The 23,734-nt window shown below is 50.6% G+C and overlaps 1 protein-coding gene across 1 annotated transcript; it reads left to right on the top strand.

Moving 5' to 3' along the window:
• Positions 1-454: 454 nt before the first annotated feature.
• LOC133340522 (oxidation resistance protein 1-like) lies at positions 455-15,519 on the top strand. Its single transcript, XM_061548821.1, has 7 exons — positions 455-476; positions 2,129-2,214; positions 3,778-3,903; positions 4,910-5,062; positions 6,069-6,164; positions 7,020-7,093; positions 8,058-15,519. The coding sequence occupies exons 2-7, from the start codon at positions 2,167-2,169 to the stop codon at positions 8,191-8,193; spliced, it is 633 nt and encodes a 210-aa protein (XP_061404805.1). The 5' UTR covers positions 455-476; positions 2,129-2,166; the 3' UTR covers positions 8,194-15,519.
• Positions 15,520-23,734: the final 8,215 nt, after the last annotated feature.

The raw sequence follows: 23,734 nt of genomic DNA, 5'->3' as shown, positions 1-23,734 counted from the left end.
CAGCTTGAGTGGAATGTGAAGTCACCCATGACTTTGTGGCAATAACAGATTTGGAATCTTGTGTTGACATGTAAACATTTGTACGTGTGTGTGTATGGTCGTTTTGTGCTCGATCACCTTAAAACAACCTCTGTGTGGCTGTAGGGGGGGGGGGGGAGAAAACAGTGACTGTTATATGCTGTTAAGAAAAGTAAGTGGGCTTGGGACACGGACTCGACATCGAGACTCGCTACGGGTGTGACAGACAAACGAGAGAGAAAAACGCCTGAACCGAGCGTGCGTTTACCGCAGAGCAGAAGTAATCCGTTCACCTTGTGGGCAGCAGCTAGATCGATTGTTGGCCTTTGTCCAGCAGTGGGTAGAGCATGGCTGGTGATTACATTGACGGGTGCCAGCGGCTGTACAGTGTTTAGCGCATTGCGTTACGTACCCCCAGCGACCTTGGCTCGGTTTGTCAGCCACGGCCAACATCAGCGGTGAGTGATATCGGAATTTGTCCTGGGCCTCCCCTGTGTTGATTCGGCCTGAAATGACCACTTGGTGGGGTGTGTAAACATCAGCACTGGGGAGATAAATGTTGCTGGGCATGGTGCTGGCCACACCACCACCCCCCCCCCCTGCTATTCCGGCCTTAATAGGTGCTCGCTAACAGCACTTGCTTATACGGCTTGTAGTAGCTACATGGGAGATCTTTATCTTTGGAGCGATGGTGCTGTGGCTTGAGCACCCTGTGCTACAATCGGCAACGTGAGTTCGATTCCTGGCCACGTGGCTTGTTGATTTCTGAAACTGGCCTTTGCTGGATCAACTCTGTCTACAATCAGTACTTGCTGCCACGTGATTGTGGGAGAGACAAAGGTTGCCTAGTACCTGCGTGGCCCTTGACTTTCTAGCCTCTCGCCGTCTCTTTCCCTGAGGTCCTATAAACTTGCTCAATTCAAGAAATGTGTTCTTATCTGCTGTGGGTGTTCTTAGTTGTTTGCCACTTTGCAGACCTTTTTGCCGGTGTTCATGAAATTAGCTAAAAGCATGATTGCGTACTGTACGTGTGTGTTTGTTTTGGTTTGTTGCGCATGTGTGTGTGTTTGTGCGAGAGTGATGCAATGCCTATGTATGTGTATTTATGCGGTAGAGTGTTGGCATAGCGGTTTGCATGCTGCGCTTAGTATCCAGCTACCTGAGCTCGATTGCCGACGATGGCTAATATCAGTGACGAGTGATATCTGAACCTGTTCTGAACCTCCCCTACATTGACTCGGCCTTAAGCGAGTACCTGGTGCGGTGTGTATGCAGCACTGGGGAGACAGATGGTTGAGCCTGGTCTTGACCACACTGCCCCCTCGTGTGCCGTGCCGGCCTTCATAGGTGCTCGCGAATAGCACTTGCCCAACAAAACCTGCGAAAGGCTACACGGAGGGGGGGGAGAATCTTTGTTGACTGTATCATTGTTTAATCACAAAATGTACGTCTCTGTGTGTGTCTAACTGAGGAGCGGCGACCCGGGTTCGATTCCCGCTCACGGAAAACACCAGTGACGATTATCTGAACCGATCCTGGGCCTCCCCTAGGTCGACTCAGCCTCAAATGAGTACCTGGTGCGATGTGTAAGCATCACCGCTAGGGAGACAAAGGCGGTCGGGCGTGGTGCTGGCCACCCACCCCCTCGTATACCGTTCCGGCCTTCATAGGAGCTCACTCACAGCACTTGCCCCTATAGTCTGTTAAGGCTATATGAGGGATCTTTATCTAACTGGTTCTGCACACCCACACACACACCTATGTTCTGCATCTTCTTTATCCACATCAGGACACCCTTTGCAGGCCCAGCAGAAAGCATTCACCACCTGTCAATTTTCATCGCTACAAAAGCCACATTTAACGTGATATTTTTTTTATTGTAGTCGTCGGTGACCAGGTTGAGACCTTCATCAACTCACTGCATCTGGGGGAACCCGGTTTAATCACAGGCGGCTGGCACCCGGGTTCGAACCCAGGATGTCGGCGGCGCCGGCTGAGCGTCTCCGACACGGCCCCATTGTGAGCCTCCTGGGCCTCCCAGCCAACCTCTGTACACACCCTTCCCTCCCGCTCACTCGCTCGCGACACGTGCGTGCGTGCGTCCATACAGGAAGGAGAGTGTGCGTGTTGGTGAAGGCCGAGGTCGTGATGGACATGATAGAGGATTACTACAGCAAGGAAGACGGAGGCTGGCAGGTAGGGACTTGATCGTTCACCTCCCATGTGAGCCGACACATTTTTTAAATCCTTTATATTAAGTTCACTTGCTTGCTTGCTTGTGCGCTTACGACCGTGCACATTTTTCGGTGGTTTTTTAACCCACTTCCCGTGATCCAATCGAGCTGACATTTTGCACACAGACTCGTTGTGCGTGACAATTTATTTTCGTGAAAATTTTTTTTCCAAAATGTTACACTTTTTAGGAAAAAATTAATTATATTTAATTACCAATTGCTTAATGGTGGCAGGCAATCATCTGACCCATAGGTGGCAGCCATCTCAAGCCAGAGGACGAGAGGACTCTAGCCGCCACGCATATAAAGGATTTATAGTGAAAAACTTTGTTTTTACGGGTTAATTTTTTCACGATTCCGGGTAGCGTGGCGAGATGTGTAACTACCTCGCCTGGTATGAATGAGGTTGTGGGTTTGATCCCAACCCTCACGTCTGTATATTTGGAGTTTGCGTGTTCTCCCCGTGGTCACGTGGATTTTTCTCCGGGTCCGGCTGTTTTTCCTTCCACATGCATTTAGAGTATTTGGCTGCTATAAATTTCCACGTGATAAGCCACTTTGTTGAGCTATCATTTGTGGCCAGGTCGTTTCTGAAAAAGAGCTGTATAGCTCAGTGGACCTTACCTGGTAAAATATAAAATGTAGTTTATAGTTTTTCAAAAATATAAACCACTAATCCCTATGCCCCCCCCCCACTTGCCCACCCTGTATCTCCCACACCCCCCCCCTGCCTCATGTTACTAAGGTCGGAATGCACAGAGAAATCACATGTCAACGTCGCTAGTCAACGCGATGTTAGCAAGGCAGTTTAACACGTAGGCTTTCGCGATCAGTATTATCCATAATAGAGGTGTTTTGGGTTAGATCGCATACATATAAATGTGTCGTTAAACCCGCCACCACCCGACACAGACAATTAGTAAGGTTTGTCACGTAAACAAAACATGCCAATTGGTTACTAGTTCAGCAAGGCATTTGTATCACATTGCATGTTAGTGTGTTTTCATCACTGCAATGTGGCGCTGACACCCACCCCCCGTGCACATTCTAAAATCTCCCCTGCACAGTATCCATGCCGCGCACCCGCTGAAAAGGCAAAGACTTTCAGGGGTCGCGATCCACTGGTTGAGAAGCGCTACGGAATTAATTCCAAGTCGTGGACCAGAGGTTCCACAGCCCTGGTGTATATAGGGATACACGGGGGTCTGTGTGTGTATATATGTCTGTTTATGTGTGTCGTGGGGAGCGACCCGGGTTCAATTCTCACGGCAAACACCAGTGACGATTATCTGAACCAGTCCTGGGCCTACCCTAGGTCGACTTGGCCTGAAATGAGTACCTGGTGCAGTGTGTAAACTTCGCCACTGGAGAGACAAAGTCGGTCGGGCGTGGTCCTGGCTGCCCACCCCCTCGTGTACCGAGCCTGCCTTCGTAGATGCTCGCTAACAGCCCTTGCCCCAACAGTCTTGTTAGGCTATAGGGGGGATCTTTGTCTTTCTCTTCATGGGTGCAATTCCCTATCCAGGTGGTGAATGTGAAGACCAATCCCAACCGGCAATCTCACGGGGCAGCCCCGGATCCGGAGGGTGAGGTCCTGAGGCCCCTCCTGATTGGCCAAAGCAACGTCCTGCAGCAGTTCCACGTGGAGCAGGTGGGTCCAAAGAGTCCGAGTTGAGAGGTCACAATCAGGGCCACGATCCTAACGGCGATGCTGGTGATTGGGCCGGCAAAGGCGCGCAGTCCTGCAGTTGCCTGGCTCACGCCACTGCTGGCGGAAGGGCCTCTGCTGGAGGGAGCTCTCGACAATATTTTGGTGATAATTGGTTCTTTACCCTTCTATCTGGCAACAAAACTGACACCTTTTTACAAGGAGTCATGTTTGCATAGACCACAATACCTGCAGTCATAATACAAACAAAAGAACATAACTCTGATAATGTGCACTGTCCTTGAAGTTGATTGGTCCACACCCGAGACAGCTTGGACCAGATGGCGCCTTTTGGCGTCATCTGGTCCAACCCATATGAGACTAGGCTCTAAGGAAAGCTGTCTCGGGTGTGGACCAATCAACTTCAAGGACAGTGCACATTATCAGAGTTATGTTCTTTTGTTTGTATTATGACTGCAGGTATTGCGGTCTATGCAAACATGACTCCTTGTAAAAAGGTGTCAGTTTTGTTGCCAGATAGAAGGGTAAAGAACCAATTATCATATTTTTACTGGCAAATGAGGTTCCCATAGAATATTTTGGTGATCGGGAATTGATTGTTAATAGGTTTTAACAAGTGCTCGCTAACAGCATTTTACCCCGACAGTCTGAATACCCTACACCAGGGCTATTAGTGTGCGTATGGGAGTGTTTGGGAGCAGTAGTGTGCAGTGCTACGAACACCGAGTTCGATTCCCGCTCACGGCCAACACCATTGACGATTTTCTGAACCGGTACTGGGCCTCCCCTAGGTCGACTCCGCCTAAAATAAGTACCTTGTGCGATGTGTAAACACTTCGCCGCTAAGCAGACGAAGGCGATCGGGCGTGGTGCTGACCACCGACCCCCTTGTGTGGCCGTGCCGGCCTCCATAGTTGCTCGCTTGGCAGCACTTGCCCCAGCAGTCGCTTAAGGCTGTACGGGTGATCTTTGCCTTTGTGTGGAGCAGCTCTCACGCCACCTGCCCCCGCGCACTGTGGGTTACCCGTGGCAACTCAAGTACGGGACGGCAACGCACGGCACAAGCCTGCGCACGCTGTACCGCACGCTGGCGCCGCTCAGCTCGCCCGTCCTGCTCGCCGTGCAGGACACGCACAAGCAGGTGTGTGTGTGTGAGAGAGCCAGTGAGAGACGGGACACACACAGGTGTGTGTGTGTGAGAGAGCCAGTGAGAGACGGGACACAGGTGGGTGTGTGTGTGTGAGCCAGTGAGAGACGGGACACACACAGGTGTGTGTGTGTGTGAGAGCAAGTGAGAGACGGGACACACACAGGTGTGTGTGTGTGAGAGAGCAAGTGAGAGACGGGACACACACAGGTGTGTGTGTGTGAGAGAGCAAGTGAGAGACGGGACACACACAGGTGTGTGTGTGTGTGTGCGAGAGCCAGTGAGAGACGGGACACACGCAAGCAAGTGTGTGTGTGTGAGATGGCGCTACCGCACTGGTTAATCCTAACAAGGGTGAAAACGTGTAAGTTAAGTCCTCGCTTTAACACGTGGTGTTCACACTATAACGCATTTTCGCTAATACGCGGTTCTTCCATATGGGAGCACTTTTTGCAAAACGCGGAAACGTACCCCGTTACAACGCGGACCGTGCACCGTCATAACACTCAACGCATCCCGTCATAACGTGGAACACGTCCCATTATAGTGCGGAACGCGCACCGTTATAACGTGGAACGCGCACGGTTATAACGCGGATTCCGAGCTGTGGACAAACTACTTTCTTGAGCTGCGTGGTTGAGCGGTACAGTGATACAGTGCGTGGAATGATACAGTAACGCGGCGGTGGCGGCGTGCCCTCGGTAATTTGTATCGCCATCTGTCTGTGCGTAGTAAATCGTAACCACATTGTTACATGATTTATTGGGAAATAGTTTTCGCCTTCCGCGTTATTCGCCGAGCGCGGCATTTATACGGGAGCGCGTCTGTGACCGCGTTCAATGAGGACTCGCTGCTTGCAGTTGTGTCGTTGTCCTCCGACCACGATATTGGCTTCTCCGGGGTACGGCGGTCTCAAACCAAGGCGGCACCACGTGCAACGCGGTGATGTTTTACGCACACAAGGTCACGATGGGAGATCGCTGATCTTGCGCTGTTGCAGGTGTTTGGGGCCTTGGCCTCGGAGCCGTTCAAGGTCAGCGAACATTTCTACGGGACCGGAGAGTGCTTCCTGTTCACCTTTAACCCCGACCTCAAGGTGAGGTTCATTGAGCTGCGTAGCTATTTTTGAGAAGCGACATTGGCCTCAAATGATAGTTCAGCGAAGTGGATCATCGCGTGGAAATGTTTAGCAGCCAAATACTCTGAAACGCATGATGTTTATTCTAAATGTGGAGGGAAAAACTGGAAGACCTGGAGAAAAAACACGCAACCACGGGGAGAACATGCAAACTGCAAATATACAGGCGTCAGGGTTGGGATGGATGCCTTACGAACCCGAAGACCCGAATTGAATTCCCGCTCACGGCCAACATCGGTGATGGAATATCTGAACCGGTCCCGGGCTTCCCCTAGGTCGACTCAGACTTAAATGAAAACCTGGTGCGGTGTGTAAAACATTCGCAATGGGGTGTGGGGGAGACGCAAGCGACCGGGGCGTGGTGCTGGCCACCCCAACCCCCTCGGGTGCCTTGCCGGCCTTCATAGGTGCTTTCAATTTAAAGCTTTCGTGACTGCAGGGATTCACCTTCTTCGTTCTTTCGGTAAAGTCACGTAGAATGGAAATAATAAAATAATAATAAATAACACATAATAAAATAATTCTCACGACGTTTCGGCCACAACGCAAGCAGCCGTCCTCAGGTGAAGAACAGGTCTGTCGAGAAGACAGAGTCAGACCTGTTCTTCACCTGAGAACGGCTGCTTGCGTTGTGGCCGAAACGTCGTGAGAATTATTTTATTATGTTTTATTTTTATTATTTTATTATTTCCATTCTACGTGACTTTACCGAAAGAACCAAGAAGATTCATAGGTGCTGTTCGCAAAACAGCACTTGCTCCCAGCAGTCTGAAGGCTATACAGGGGATGTGATCCTTTGCCTTTGTCGTTTAGGTTTTCCGCTGGACCGGAGATAACACGTTCTTCATCAAGGGGGACCTGGATTCACTGGGGATGGGAAGTGGAAGGTGAGGGAGTCTTGGTGTTTTATTCTTCTCACTCTTATTTTACCCAATTGTGTCCCAGTCTGCCGGTGCCCATGCCTTCATATCATGTACAATGTGTACATTGTATATGATATATATATCATCGAAGTGCATTCGCATCTCTGGACACTTTACAGGTTGGAATAAATAAGTTTTTGCTTATTTGATTTGCTGCACGGATGGTGATCCCGTTTAGCCAGTTTCCTCAGCTATTTTATTCGGGAGAGGGGGACACCCTTGCTGCTGCTGCGTGAGCACAGCAGCAACAACAACAAAAAGACAAAAACACCGTCAATATTGCAGAGAACGAGTACAGGGTCCTTAAGCGACTGCACCACGGTGGAAGGGAGGTAAGGGGGGGGGTGCATGGAGGAGTCAGGGCAGGGAAACAAGGTCAAGTTCATGTATTAGGTATAGCCCTGTGAGCCATTCGGCTCTTGAATCGGGTGCAACCGCAACAAACAAAAAACAAAAACAGGCACAAGAAACATCTTAAAGTGAATATGTGACTAAGTGCAAACAGAAATCCAAGAAAAAGACAGCAAAACAGTGCAGAAAAAAAATCACTGTACACCAACGCTGTGTGCAAAAATCCCAGTGGGATGCAAGTCAAACAACCAACAACAACCACAAGACAACTTAGATTAAGGCCATCAGTCTAACTCTGTACTACAACAAACAAACATGGCTAAACCAATATACTTTTCGAAATCACCAAAATAAAGCCATGAAAGCAATGAAACAGTGATCATAGGAACTGTGACGGAATTTTGAATGAGGGAGAGCCACACCGCGGTACAGCTTGGGACAAAACAAACGGGGCCAACGAGACCAGCGGCCAGGGCGTTGCCAACGTGATGAGTCTCCCTTAAAATTCCGCCGCTTGCTCGCTCATCATCATCCCCTCTTCCCCCCGTCCCTCTTCCCATTGTGCTGCTCGTCCCAGGGGAGCGTTTGGCCTGTGGCTCGACTCGGACCTCTACCACGGGCGCAGCCACCACTGCGACACGTTCGGCAACGCTCCCCTCTCCACGCAGGAGGACTTCTCCGTGAACCAGCTCGAGGTGTGGGCGTTCCTGTGACGGGTAGCAATCCCTGCTCCGACTCCGACCGGCCCCCGACGCACTTGGACTCTCCCGTGCTTCCGCTCGGCTGTTGCCGCACACAGGAGCACGCCACTGCAGTGGTGCGGTGTGGGAGGGGGGGGGGGGATGGCGGGAAATGGGTGGATCGGTGCATTATCTAGTTAGCTTATGTAGTCAGTACGATGTATTGTCAGTGAGTGACTGAATGAATGGCGTGTGCTGATCTTTAAGCAAGTTCTCAATGGCCTAAAGCCACAGACCGTTCTAGTGAATGGTTTGAGGCTACTAAGTCCATGTGCATACATACGTACAACAACAAAAATACAACTACCATGATAGAACAACAATAACAGCTGCCGTTCACCATGCAGTGGCGGGGACATCACCCACAGCACTTGTGCAAGGCTCGGTGCAATTGTAGGCCACTTTAATACATGCGTACAAAGACAAAGATTCCCCCAATACATGATTTTGGGGCAAGTGCTCTTAGCGAGAACCTATTAAGGCCGGCACGTTAATACGAGAGGGTGGTGTGGCCATCAACTACGCCCGGCCAGTCGTGATGTTTACGCACCAGGTACTCATTTGAGGCCGAGTCAACCTAGGGGAGAGCCCAGGAGCGGTATAGATAATCGTCACTGTTGTTGGTGGCTATGAGTAGGAATCAAACTCGGGTCGCCGGGTTCGTAGCACAGCGCTTACACCACTGCTCCCCACACTTTCCCATACGCACACACACGCACGCGCGTGCATGCACAGGTACAATTGAAACGCATAGATTCCCGTATCTACACGCGCACAAAACAGATACACATGTGCCTACAAACATATGTTATACTTTTATGTAGCTGATACTTCTAACCATAAGTTAGAACAACTAGACTTAAAAAATATATATTTATTCCAGCGAGTGATGGCGTTATTAGATACTCCTAACCGTAGATTAGAACAACTAGACTTAAAATAAAATGTTTATTCCAGCGAGTGATGGCGTTATGATGCAAGCAAGCAGGTGGGCGAGTGATAGTAGTGGCTGCGAATCGATGAATATATACACGTCGATTAACATTTGCTGATGAGTATCGAGCGGGGAGTTGTGATCCAGGGGTCACCGGGTCAAATTGACCCCCCGGTGCGACGGTTGAAACGATGGGACAAGCGTTTTCCTTTTCTTCTGTAGTCCCCCGACCTCGGTTCGCTCAGCAGTGTGCGAACGGGTTACACCGGAGTTTGTCGATTGGCAGGTCACGTGCGGTGTGGTAAAGTGTGGGGTCCTCCCACCTCTCCTCAGACGTCGGACCTGTATGATCGAATAGGCCGATAAATACCCTCCGTCGTGGCTGTGAAAGAGGGGCACGCTTTGGCTGGGAGTTTGTATTTGTTGGCGTTTAGCGCTAGTGGGTTGGAGAGTGAGGCGCGTTTAGTTGACGCAGTATTATTTTTGTTAATTATATTTTAATTCCAAATTTTCTTTTCAGCTTTGTGGTACCAGATGGGGGGAGAGTCTTGTGTGGAACTCTCACAGAGCATCGCCTCAGCCCCCGCCCCCGCCTTCCCCCACCCCATGTGTTAGGGCACAGCCCACAAGAAGGGAATATTTATCAAAAACCCGAGATCATTTCAAGTGGCCCCACGCTTTCATGCCACGTTTTCCTGCTACAGAGAAATTTAAAAAAATTTTACGCACGGCGGTCAAGATGATCGTTTACATTTTTTTTGGAATTCTCAACAGTTGGAATTTTGTTTCCATGTTGAGCGCAGAATCCACATTGGACACATGCTTTTTTGGGTTAGATCCCGTAAATATAAATGTGTCATTGAACCCGCCACCACCCAACACACACAGCCAATTAGTCAGGCTTTGTGATGTTAACAAAGCATGCCAATTAGTGACTAGTCCAGCACACACCGGTTGTGTGCTGGAGAGTAAACCCACTACAACATTTACAATTCTAATACAGTGATGTTTCGCCGATTTAATTATAACCAGCCTCGTCAGGCGACAACCATAATTGTGCAGAAATCCTCCTCCTGTGTTTCGGTCTTAGAGGGATAAATGCGACGTCATCACTTGTGAGTGCGAAGACCAGAGGGGGAGGGTGAATGTTTGCATAGAAATTACTATGGATGTCTGTTATTGGTTGGGTTATTCACAGTTAATCAGCATACATAATGTTTGTATATTGTGTGTACATTATGTATGTACATTCTGCCGTTTTTTTTTTGAGTCCAAAAATCTCAATACATGTTATTGGCTTCTCACCACCACCAGTGTTAAACCAAACTACAGTATTTTTCCAGTGGTTTTATTTTATTTTAGCAGGAAAGGCCCTCTTGAGTTGTGTCGCTCTTTTTCTAGAAGCGACCTGGCAATCACAAATTATAGCTCAAAGAAGTGGCTTATAATGCGGACATTTAAAGCAGCCAAATGCTCTTAAGCACACATTGATTCTAAAAATGTGGAGGGGAAACCAGAGGACCTGGAGAAAAATCCACGTGGCCACGGGGAGAGAGAGCAAGACACAAAAACTCCAAATATACAGCAGGCGTAAGGGTCGGCATCGAACCCGCAACCTCCGTGTACACCAGGCGAGGAAGATGACATCTCGCCACTGCGGCAGCTGAAGCCCAGAATCAGACCCCAGATGCCATCGGTGGCAGCTCTACAAAATCGGAATATTTATACTGGAGGAATCCAATGAGCTTATTAAGCTCTTTGTTCCACAGATGTCCAGTCGTACGTTACGTGGGCCCAGCGATCAAAGCTTCGTCCAGATTTGGGCCAACTTCATTTTTGTACGACAGACAACGGGGCAATGACCGCCAGCAACGACCGCCCTAACGTTGCCACGGTTACGCAGCTGCAGCTCTTCGTTACGTGGAACGCACACACGTTTACGCACGCACGCGCACCGAGATCTCAAATCTTAATTCGCATCGCCTCTATTAACTTAATCCTTAGTTTGTTGTCCTTCCCTCGCACCTCCGCCGATTCTCGCTGTTGGATACGTACGGTGCGAAAGAAATTCAACATGCACACAAACATCATCGCTTACCGTGTCACGTGGGGGACGTGTGTAACAATCATCGGGCGCGTGCGGCGTGCGACGAGTTGATTCGAAATGGGAGGAGTCGATTGGTTAAAGCGGAAAGACGGAGCGTGGGTTGGGGGAGGGGAGGATTGCGAGGACTTGAGTTTGGGAAACCCGGGCGTTACGGGAATGTGACCAATAGGTGGTTCAGCACGACCCCTCCCCCCCCCACACCTTCCATTATACACGTAACTCACGTGACCATAAAGAGCCAATCAAAAGCGAGGGCCGTACATTTAGCTCGCTGCGAGAACATGGCAGCAATTGGTGGGGTGGTGGGAGGTGTCAAGAGCTAAACATTTGTTAACGTGTTTTCACTGAAACGGGAACTGAAAAGAAATAGTGATTTAAGCGTTGTGGGAAGAGCTAAGCAACGCCGCAACTCCACTTTTATTTTAGTTTCGAACATTTGCTTCGTTATTTTCCACCAATGTTATTTCGATTTGTCGCTATCGGCGTTACGTCGGCGGTGCCACCTCTCCGTGTTGGGGGGAGCTGCCCCTGCGGAAAGCGGACACCTGGGAGCTACTGCTGACAAGCCGCTCCCCCCCCCCCCCCCTTCTTCAAGCGACCCCCGCTCCACGCAGCGTGCGAGACCGACCGCGATCGCTATCCCCACTGCGCTGTGCGTGCGAGGGTGATGTCCGTCGCGTAGGCAGTCCCAACCCGTATATGAACTGAAACGTAACCAAATCGCGCAACGCAACGTCTTTTCGACGCGACGGTAGCAAAAGGCTTTTTGCCGCACCGTTACATTTCAGAGCGGCGCTCGCCCCCCCCCCCAGCGCGAATGGGTCGACGGTTCTTCGGTTCTTCGCCGTACGTATGTTGAACTTCTTTTTCCACCGCACATAGCCAACTGTGCTAATCTATTAATCATTCATGACTCTAAAGGAAGCATTCTCTACCCGGTGAATCATTCTCCACTCTCGGAGAGAGAGAGAACGCAAAAACTGTGCACGTGGCAAAAAATCCTCAATGATCTTACAAGTTGTCTTTCGTACTGCACGGTGAGATTAGCGACATGACGTGTGGATATAACATCGACCCCCGCCGTGCATTCGATGTGAATATTGGCAGTGGTGGTGACGTCGTACCGCAGTGTTGCCCTTCGAAGATCAGTCTAACACGACCACTAGAGTGAGCTCTCTGTCTCTAGCAAGCGTGTGGACGAATACTAAACCATTAAACCATTTTTATTCTACCAGGTACGGTCCCACTGAGCTGCGTGTAACTCTTTTTCTGTAGCGACCTGGCTATCGGCAATAGCTCAACGAAGTGGCTCATCATCACGTGCACATTTACAGCAGCCAAATGCTCTAAACGCAAGATGTTGATTCTAAATGCGGAGGGAAAAACTGGAGGACCCGGAGAAAAAAATCCACACGGCCATGGGGAGAAAGCGAGAAAGAGGCACGCAAACTCCAAATATACAGCAGCAGGCGTCAGGGTCGGGTTCGAACCCACGACCTTCTGTATACCAGGCGAGGTAGTTAACATCTAGCCACCGTGATGATGATGATGAGAGAGAGAGACACGCAAACTCCAAATATACAGCAGCAGGCGTCAAGGTCGGGTTCGAACCCACGACCTCCTGTATACCAGGCGAGGTAGTTAACATCTAGCCACCGTGATGATGATGAGAGAGAGACACACGCAAACTCCAATATACAGCAGCAGGCGTCAGGGTCGGGTTCGAACTCACGACCTCCTGTAGACCAGGCGAGGTAGTTAACATCTCCTAGCCACCGTGATGATGATGATGAGAGAGAGACACACGCAAACTCCAAATATACAGCAGCAGGCGTCAGGGTCGGGTTCGAACCCACGACCTCCTGCACACCAGGCGAGGTAGTTAACATCTCCTAGCCACCGTGATGATGATGATGAGAGAGAGACACACGCAAACTCCAAATATACAGCAGCAGGCGTCAGGGTCGGGTTCGAACCCACGACCTCCTGCACACCAGGCGAGGTAGTTAACATCTCGCTACTGGGGATGCTCCCGCCGGGCCTACTAGGAGCCCCGGGCCTGGCTCCGCCTCCCAGGTCGTGGTCGGACGTTGGATTCGTAATTTTCCCAGATTGTTTTGTACGTGTTGGAAGTCGGTCGCAGTATTATAACAGTAATCATTTCAAAATTGGGTTTCAAATTAATTGAGTTTCCGCCCGCACAGCGTGGGGAAGGCATCGTCCAGTAAGTTTACAAGAGGGCTCTCTCCCATGTTCCATCTCATTAAATCATATTTGATGTGGTTTCAACCCTGTCTCGTCCCATACAGAACTCCCCCATCTTATCCCACACAGAACCCTCGTCTGATCTCACGCAGAACCCTCATCTCATCCGAAGCTGCAGCATCACCAGAACAATTTGTCATCTCTTTTTCTATATGGAGGAGGCGGAGGCTGCGTTAGTGATGAATAATGTTGGGTTTGATTGTTGTCTTTCAGTATTGGATTGGACGGATTTTGTTGTAATCTTGCTACGCGTACTTAGTAACACGCACTTAGCACACCCCCCCCACCCCACCCCCGTTTTTTATACTAATATAATTTAATCGCATTGCTATATTATTTTAACTATTGTTGTTATGGTAGACAAATGAATCTTGACACGCAACCACTCAAGGTGTAAATGCGTCGCGCGTCGCCGCACCGTTGCTTCTGTTCTGGGCTCGCCGTTTTGGTTTGTGGATCGATTCCGAAGCTCAGCATTGCGGTGGATGTAGCGGTCTCTCGTGGCTGGCTGGCGGGTGGGCGAGCGCGGGCTTCACGTTTAAGCACTTAAGCAAATAAAACACATTTCTATTTTACCAGGTAAGCGCACTGAGCTATACAGCTTTCTTTTTATTTTTTCAAAAGCTACCTGGCCACCGCAAACGATAACAGCTCAACGAAGTGCCCTATCGTCGTCGTCGTGTGGAAACTTATAGCAGCAGCCAAATACTCTGAACGCGTGATCCTGATTCTAAATGTGGAGGGGGGTAAAAAACCGGAGGACCCGGAGAAAAAATCCCACGCGACCACGGGGGAGAGAAAGCGACACGGAAACTCCAAATACACAGCAGCAGGCGTCAGGGTCGTGATCGGACCCACGACCTCCTGTATACCAGGCGAGGTAGTTAACATCTCCTAGCCACCGTGATGGTGATGAGAGAGAGAGACATGAAAACTCCAAATACACAGCAGGCGTCAGGGTCGGGATTGAACCCGTAAACTCCAGCTAGTTAACATCCCGCCACCATGGAGCCCCTTGGTGGTTACGGGCGCGTTGTTTGACCATACTTCACCCGCACTGGTTCAGTGCGGGGTTGGCGAAGGTTTAAGCGGGGGCCAGGGTCCAGGACTGGTTCCGATTTTGCTCTCCACTTGGCGTTGGCCCTGGCCAGGAATCGAACTCGTGTCGCCACCGTTGGTAGCGCGGCCGCGCCAACCGCTGAACCCCACCGCTCCCACGCCGCGCAAAAGAAATGCGCTCACTTCTACGCCCACCCACACTGGCACCGGGGTGGCGAAGTGTGGCCGAATGCACCCCGCAGGCTTGCATGGCGTGGGGAGGCCATCATCTAGCAGTGGATTGACAAAGAGGCTGCACGTGATCAGAGCAGAGGTCGCAACCGGGTACCCGATACCCGGCTACCCGGCCGGGTACGGGTAGCCGTTTGCGACCCTGGTGCGGCCGGGTACGGGTAGGCCGTGAGTCACTGGTGAGTAACCGTTTGTCACTCATTTCGGGTAGGGAACGGGTACCCGTACCCGGCTGGGTACTGGTGCGGCCGGGTACGTGTACGGGCAAGGAATCAAAACCCGTTTGCGACCTCTGGATCAGAGGGGGGGGGGGGGGGGGGGATGGTGGTGCAGTGGTTAGCACGCCGCGTGACCAATTGAGGTACAATTCTGGCAACGGCTCACATCAGTGGCGACGGATATCTGAACGGATCCTGCTTGCCACTCTCCACCAGCCCCTTCATCAACCCTCATTGACCTGCATGGTAAAGTATGGTCAAGCACCAGTGGTGGACTGATCAGAAACTAAACCGAACAAAGAAGTTTTGATCGTCACAGTTCATGCTACTTGGCCGGACGTTCCGGAACACGGCCGCTCGGAATCAATGGAAGTAACGAGAGTGAGGCGGGTGAGTTCAACGAGAGATGGAACAAATGATTGTTTGAAATAAAACTCCCGTTATTTTTATACGGCACGATAAACGGAAAGAAAGATGTCCCGTGTCATTTGTTGGTGTACCCAGTGGAGGCGATTTGTTTGAGAAGTTATGGTTCTGATTTTTTGCTGCTCCTGCGTTGGTGGTAAGTGGGTGTACAAACAACAACATCTCAACACCTTCCCTGTCAACAACTGTGTGTGTTTAATATGACTTTAAACCTCCTACGCATTTCACAAGTAGTACTAATCGCATATCTGCATTTCCCATAAATATGCTAAATTCCTCTTGATATGCAAATTATTTTGTCAAGGCGCTCTTCCCCCCTCCATCCCAGCTTAAAAAGACGCTCCAAGCCTGGGGTGTGTCATTCAGACTCTGTCTTCTCGACAGACCTGTTCTCCACCTGAGGACGGCTGCTTGCGTTGTGGCCGAAACGTCGTGAGAATTATTTATGTTTTAATTTTATTATTTCCATTCTACGTGACTACCGAAAGAACCAAGAAGATGAACTGTGTGTGTGTCCTTAAAAGGTAACAATGTGGTGACATTTCGGGTAAGGTCCCTTCTTCAGAGCATGGAAATAAATAGGCCAAACGAGAGATGGAGGGGAGAATAAAGATTCGGAGACTGCGGTTGACCATGAAGCCTTTAATTCTGATCATTGGAATCTGTATTTAGACCGGAGGAATCCGATAAGTTATGAAGCTCTTTAAAGACGTCCGGTGTGGCCGGGTCAACGGGCTCTTTGCTGGGAGCTTCTCCAAGCACGGTGTCCGACGTTTCATTCCACGGTGCTGGGGACCCTCTGAAAAATATCACCCAGCACGTGGTGCAAAACGTCGGACATCAGGCCGAATCACCAAAACCAGATTTGAAGATCTCCATGGCTCCTAACCTTGTCGATATAACCCCAGGCCGCGTGTTTGCGGCCGTTGATTGAAGAGTGCCGAATTTCAAACAAACACAACACCCTGAACAGACTTTAAAGTCACGGACAGCCGCTGATTCCACTGGTCGACGCACTTTTTCTGGCATAAGGTATTCCAACGGTTGTAAGGTAATTTTGGGGTGCTGATTCCAAATCTGGCATCAGTTTTTGTCTATCACATCAGGTTTTTGAGGTATCAAATATTGCATTTTCAAAAAAAACTGCAGAAGAAAAATATTAAATAACTGGATATCTACATACAATGATTCTTTGAGGTATCAAATATTGCATTTTTAATAAAAACTGCAGAAGAAAAATATTAAATAAATGTGGATATCTACTTAAAATTATATTCTAAACACACTATCCTAAAAATACAGCACCATATTTTAACACTAAAGCAGTCACTGACTCGCAACAACTTGCAATCATAAGTGACGGAGTTGATTTCGGGTAAAATCAATGAAAATGGGGTATGCCGATAGCATAAAAATGATGTGATTGAGCAAATCTGAGATCAGATTTGGAATCAGCACCCTGAAATTAGTCTAAAGCAGCTGCAAAAGTCCAGGCCAGAAAAACATGTTTTTTTTTATGACCAGTGTTCATATCGCTCTGGTCACGTCACTGCATCGAGGCGCTACGGGTGGTAAGATGTTAACTACCTCGCCTGGTATACAGGAGGTCGTGGGTTCGACCCCGACGCCTGCATATTTGGAGTTTGCGTGTCTCGCTCTCTCTCCCCGTGGTCGCGTGGAATTTTCTCCGGATCCTCCGGATTTTTCCCCCTCCACATTTAAAATCAACATCCTGAGTTTAGAGTAGTTTGCTGCTGCTCAACATGTCCACGTGATAAGCCAACTTCGTTGAGCTATCATTTGTGATTGCCAGGTCGCCCCTGAAAAAAAGTTACGGAGCTCAGTGGGCATTACCTGATAATAAATATATACATTTCGATTTAAAGCTTTCGTGACTGCAGGGATTCATATTCTTGGTTCTTTCTGTAAAGTCACGTAGAAGGGAAATAATAATATAATAGAAATAAAACCAATAAAATTATCACGACGTTTCGACTGCAACACAAGCAACCATCATCAGGTGTGAAACCCACCGCATTAAAATTTGAAAAAAGTGGTGTTCACACCTGATGATGATTGCTTGTGTTGCAATTGACACGTCGTGAGAATTTTATTGTTTTATTTTTATTATTTCCCTTCGTGACTTTACCGAAAAAAACAAGAAAATAAATATCTAGTTTAGTTTAGTTTCTCTCCACGCTGGCGAGCCTTGTACCCTTTTCCAGACCGCACAGGGGCAGCTGGCCATAGAGGTCCCCTTGGCTCGACTGTAGCAGGGCATTGTGAATGGATTGCGTTGAGACGTAAGGACACTTTAAGTTGCCCTATGAATACAAATCATTTTCTATATCTCAAGATCAGCAATCTCCGTATATGATGTCATACATCTCTTTGAAGGGCATCTATTTCAGGTCAAATATATATTCGGCAATCTATCGGTATATGAGGTCACCAATCTATACATTATGTCACCAATCGATACATTAGGTCCTCTGCATATATATTTGGTCATATATCTGTGTATTGTATGCACGTATGGTGAACTTCTTTCGCACCGTACGTAGCCACCCGTGCTCACCGAAGGTGAAGATGACCTATCGATAAATATGAGGCTATCCATCTCTTTCAAAGGGGTTGTCTATTCGCACGAGGCTATTCGTCGACGAGGTCATCCGGCTGGCCATTCGCGCCCCAAGTTCAAGTTCATGTATTAGGTGTAGACCTGTGAGCCATTCGGCTCTTGAATCGGATGCAACGGCAACAAACAAAAAACAAAAACATGAACAAAAAACATCTTAAAGTGAATATGTGACTGAGTGCAAACAGAAAATCCAAGAAAAGGAAGCAAAATATTGCAGAAAAATCACCGTACACCAACACTGTGTGCAAATATCCCAGTGGGATGCAAGTCAAACAACCAACAACAACCACAAGACAACTTAGATTAAGGCCATCAGTCTAACTCTGTACTACAACAAACAAACATGGCCAAAGCAATACACTTTTCGAAATCACCAAAATAAAGCCACGAAACCAATGAAACAGTGATCATAGGAACTGTGAGCCACGGCAAAGGGGGGAGTGGGTCCTGTGGGCAAAGAAGCTCCTCGGGTCGGGTTCGCATCAACGTAAACAGCGACGAAATCATAATCGCAATACACATTTTTTTAAAATAAATGTTCAGTTAACTATTAGAAAGGGGGGCCGGGGAGGCTGTCACACCATGACTCGATCCATGAATCGATTGGCTATTGACCCGAAAATACCGATGTGTAAATATCGGCACGAGGGGAGACAAAGGCGGCCCGGCGTGGCGTTGACCTCCCACCCCCCTCGTGTGCCGTGCCTGCCCCCCACCACCACCCCCCACGTTCCGTCAGAGGCTACACCGGGCATCGTTGCGTGTGCACGAACCCCCCCCCCCCCCCCCCCAGTGCTTATTGGTTCGCGTGCTCGCTGCTGCAGCGTTGTCACAGTGGGGGGGGGGGGGGCGGTGCATTTGCCAGCCTGGCACAAGCGCCCGTAGGTCAACGTCACCCCACGGCCCCCCTCCGCCTGACTGAGCGCTGTGGTGTGCGGTCACCCAGAAACGCGAGACCGCAGTGGCAACGATGACGCAGTTAACCCGAATCCACAAATGCGCAGGAAGACATCGCGATGATGTTGATGACGACGATGCCGCTAACTGACGGCGGTCCGTCTGCTGGTGTGGCCGCCTGAACGTGGCATTGTAGCTGTCCCTCTGCGACCACGTCAGCCATTCACACCGTTATCATCAGGAGTGGCATCATCATCAACACTATCAATATCATCATCACCATCAACACCATCATCATCACTATGATCATTCTCTGCTGGTGTGGCCGCCTGAACGTGGCATTGTAGCTGTCCCTCTGCGACCACGTCAGCCAGCCACACCGTTATCATCAGGAGTGGCATCATCATCAACACTATCAATATCATCAACATCATCACCATCAACACCACCATCATCATCATCACTATGATCATTCCCTGCTGGCTTCGCCACCTGGACGTGGCATTGTAGCTGTCCCTCTGCGACCACGTCAGCCATTCACACCGTTATCATCAGGAGTGGCATCATCATCACCATCAACACTATCAACATCATCACCATCAACACCATCATCATCACTATGATCATTCTCTGCTGGTGTGGCCGCCTGAACGTGGCATTGTAGCTGTCCCTCTGCGACCACGTCAGCCATTCACACCGTTATCATCAGGAGTGGCATCATCATCACCACCATCAACACTATCAATATAATCACCATCAACAGCATCATCATCACTATGATCATTCTCTGCTGACTTCGCCACCTGAACGTGGCATTGTAGCTGTCCCTCTGCGACCACGTCAGCCAGCCACACGACGAGAAGAAGAAGAGGAGGCGGTGTTCTTACACGTGCGTGGTGCGTGGTGTGTGTGCGTGGTGTGTGTGGTGTGCGTGGTGTGTGTGTGTGGTGTGCGTGGTGTGTGTGGTGTGTGTGCGTGGTGTGTGTGGTGTGCGTGGTGTGTGTGCGTGGTGCGTGTGCGTGGTGTGCGTGGTGTGTGTGTGTGGTGTGCGTGGTGCGTGTGTGGTGTGCGTGCGTGGTGTGCGTGGTGTGTGTGTGTGATGTGCGTGGTGCGTCAGCGTGGTGCGTGTGTGATATTTGTTTGCGTGTGAGTGTGCTCGCCCCCCCCCACTGCCCCTCCCTCTACCAAACCTCCCCCCACCACCAACCCCCCACCGTCCTCCCCCCCACTAATCCCCCATCTCACCCACCAACCCCCCTACCAACCCACCCCCCAACGTCCCCCTCCCACTAACCCCCCTTTCACCCACCCCCCACCCACCAACCCACCACCCACCGTCCCCCCCCACTAATCCCCCACCTCACCCACCAACCCCCCTACCAACCCACCCCCCACCGCCCCCCCCCCACTAACCCCCCACCTCACCCACCAACCCCCCCACCAACCCACCCCCCACCGTCCCGCCCCCCACTAATCCCCCCTTTCACCCACCCACCAACCCACCCCACCGTCCCCCCACTAACCCCCCACCTCACCCACCAACCAACCTACCCCCACCATCCCCCCCCCCCCCCCCCCCCCCCTCCACTCGGCCAACACCACGGTGACGATTATCTGAACCGGTCCTGGGCCTCCCCTAGGTCGACTCAGCCTCAAATGAGTAACCAGTGCGATGCGTAAAAACATCGCCCCTGGGGAGACAAAGGCGGCCGGGCGTGGTGCTGGCCACCCACCCCCTCGTGTGCCGTTCCGGCCTTCATAGGTGCTCGCTAACAGCACTTGCCCCTACAGTCTGTTCAGGCTATACGGGGGATCTTTGTCTCTTTTTGTAGTGGGGAGCGGTGGTGTAGCGGTTAGCGCGCTGCGCTATGAACCCGGCGAACCCGAGTTCGATTCCCGCTCACGGCCAACACCAGTGACGATTATCTGCACCGGTCCTGGGCCTCCCCTAGGTCGACTCAGCCTGAAATGAGTACCCGGAGCGGTGTGTAAACATCGCCACTGGGGAGACAAAGGCGCCTGGGCGTGGTGCTGGCCACCCACCCCCTCGTGTGCCGTTCCGGCCTTCATAGGTGCTCGCTAACAGCAGTTGCCCCTACAGTCTGTTAAAGCTACACGGGGGATCTTTGTTTGTTTGTTGTTGTTGTAATTCGCACCGGCCAGTCAACCCACGGCACCTGGGCATGTCCCGTGACCTCCTGCCAGCGACACTTCGACACTTCACGTGGCCCTCGCAGTGCACCTAGCCTGGCACAAGCGCCGTGCTGACGTCACCGCATGCTATTCCCAGTTTAACTCCACGCGGGGTAGAGAGGAACTCTACCCCGCGTGGTGGTGCTGCTGGTGGTGGCGAAATACAAAAACAAAGAAACATATCCCCCGTATAGCCGTCGTAGAGTGATGGGCAAAGTGCCGATAGCGAGCACCTGTTCACGCCAGATCGTCGCACGACGGGTTGGTATGGCCAGCATCCACGCCCGGCCGCCTTTGTCTTCCCGGTGGCGATCTTTACACACCGTACTCATTTAAGGCTGAGTCCATCTAGAGGAGGACCGGTTTCAGATATCACTCACCACTGAAATTTAGCTATTAGTTGTGAATTGATGGTTGATGGTGGTGTCGAAGATGATGATGCTGTTAATGGTTATGTTTGTGATGATGCTGATGATTGGTCATGCTGATGTTGGAATTAGTGATGTTGGTGGGAGTGATGTTGGCGATGATGGTGTTGGTGATGTTGTTCATGATGGAATTGTCTTTGGTGATGCTGTTGGTGATGCTAGTGGCAATGTTGATGGCGATTGTTGGAGGTGATGTTGCTGGTGGTGATGATGTTGATGATAATGATGTTGGTGGTGATATTGATGTGGCGTTGGTGGTGATAGTAGTGGCGGTGATGGAGCTGATGGTGGTGATGTTGGTGGTGATGGTGGTGGAGCTGGTGGTAGTGATGTTGGTGGTGATGGTGGTGGAGCTGGTGGTAGTGATGTTGGTGGTGGTGATGGTGGTGGAGCTGGTGGTAGTGATGTTGGTGGTGATGGTGGTGGAGCTGGTGGTAGTGATGTTGGTGGTGATGGTAGAGCTGGTGGTGATTATGTTGGTGGTGATGGTGGTGGAGGTTGTGGAGCTGGTGGTAGTTATGTTGGTGGTGATGGTGGTGGAGCTGGTGGTAGTGATGTTGGTGGTGATGGTGGAGCTGGTGGTGATTATGTTGGTGGTGATGGTGGTGGAGGTTGTGGAGCTGGTGGTAGTGATGTTGGTGGTGATGGTGGTGGAGCTGGTGGTAGTGATGTTGGTGGTGATGGTGGAGCTGGTGGTGATTATGTTGGTGGTGATGGTGGTGGAGGTTGTGGAGCTGGTGGTAGTGATGTTGGTGGTGATGGTGGAGCTGGTGGTGATTATGTTGGTGGTGATGGTGGTGGAGGTTGTGGAGCTGGTGGTAGTGATGTTGGTGGTGATGGTGGTGGTAGTGATGTTGGTGGTGATGGTGGAGCTGGTGGTGATTATGTTGGTGGTGATGGTGGTGGAGGTTGTAGAGCTGGTGGTAGTGATGTTGGTGGTGATGGTGGTGGTAGTGATGTTGGTGGTGATGGTGGAGCTGGTGGTAATTATGTTGGGGGTGATGGTGGTGGAGGTTGTGGAGCTGGTGGTAGTGATGTTGGTGGTGATGGTGGTGGAGCTGGTGGTAGTGATGTTGGTGGTGATGGTGGTGGAGCTGGTGGTAGTGATGTTGGTGGTGATGGTGGAGCTGGTGGTGATTATGTTGGTGGTGATGGTGGTGGAGGTTGTGGAGCTGGTGGTAGTGATGTTGGTGGTGATGGTGGTGGAGCTGGTGGTAGTGATGTTGGTGGTGATGGTGGAGCTGGTGGTGATTATGTTGGTGGTGATGGTGATGGAGGTTGTGGAGCTGGTGGTAGTGATGTTGGTGGTGATGGTGGTGGAGCTGGTGGTAGTGATGTTGGTGGTGATGGTGGAGCTGGTGGTGATTATGTTGGTGGTGATGGTGGTGGAGGTTGTGGAGCTGGTGGTAGTGATGTTGGTGGTGATGGTGGTGGTAGTGATGTTGGTGGTGATGGTGGAGCTGGTGGTGATTATGTTGGTGGTGATGGTGGTGGAGGTTGTGGAGCTGGTGGTAGTGATGTTGGTGGTGATGGTGGTGGTAGTGATGGTGGTGATGGTGGAGCTGGTGGTGATTATGTTGGTGGTGATGGTGGTGGAGGTTGTGGAGCTGGTGGTAGTTATGTTGGTGGTGATGGTGGTGGAGGTGGTGGTAGTGATGTTGGTGGTGATGGTGGAGCTGGTGGTGATTATGTTGGTGGTGATGGTGGTGGAGGTTGTGGAGCTGGTGGTAGTGATGTTGGTGGTGATGGTGGTGGAGCTGGTGGTAGTGATGTTGGTGGTGATGGTGGAGCTGGTGGTGATTATGTTGGTGGTGATGGTGGTGGAGGTTGTGGAGCTGGTGGTAGTGATGTTGGTGGTGATGGTGGTGGAGCTGGTGGTAGTGATGTTGGTGGTGATGGTGGAGCTGGTGGTGATTATGTTGGTGGTGATGGTGGTGGAGGTTGTGGAGCTGGTGGTAGTTATGTTGGTGGTGATGGTGGTGGAGCTGGTGGTAGTGATGTTGGTGGTGATGGTGGAGCTGGTGGTGATTATGTTGGTGGTGATGGTGGTGGAGGTTGTGGAGCTAGTGGTAGTGATGTTGGTGGTGATGGTGGTGGAGCTGGTGGTAGTGATGT

Source organism: Lethenteron reissneri, chromosome 10 (genome assembly GCF_015708825.2).
Source record: "Lethenteron reissneri isolate LAM-NWPU_2019-01 chromosome 10, ASM1570882v1, whole genome shotgun sequence".
Taxonomy (NCBI): domain Eukaryota; kingdom Metazoa; phylum Chordata; class Hyperoartia; order Petromyzontiformes; family Petromyzontidae; genus Lethenteron; species Lethenteron reissneri.
This window is presented reverse-complemented; position numbering and strand designations above follow the sequence as displayed.

What these genes read in the sequence shown, in the direction of transcription:
- LOC133340522 (XM_061548821.1), top strand. Translation starts at nt 2,167, where the DNA reads ATGGACATGATAGAGGATTACTACAGCAAGGAAGACGGAGGCTGGCAG. An exon ending in AGGAAGACGGAGGCTGGCAG is followed by an intron (nt 2,215 to 3,777) that starts GTAGGGACTTGA and finishes TTCCCTATCCAG; the next exon opens with GTGGTGAATGTGAAGACCAA. An exon ending in AGCAGTTCCACGTGGAGCAG is followed by an intron (nt 3,904 to 4,909) that starts GTGGGTCCAAAG and finishes TGTGTGGAGCAG; the next exon opens with CTCTCACGCCACCTGCCCCC.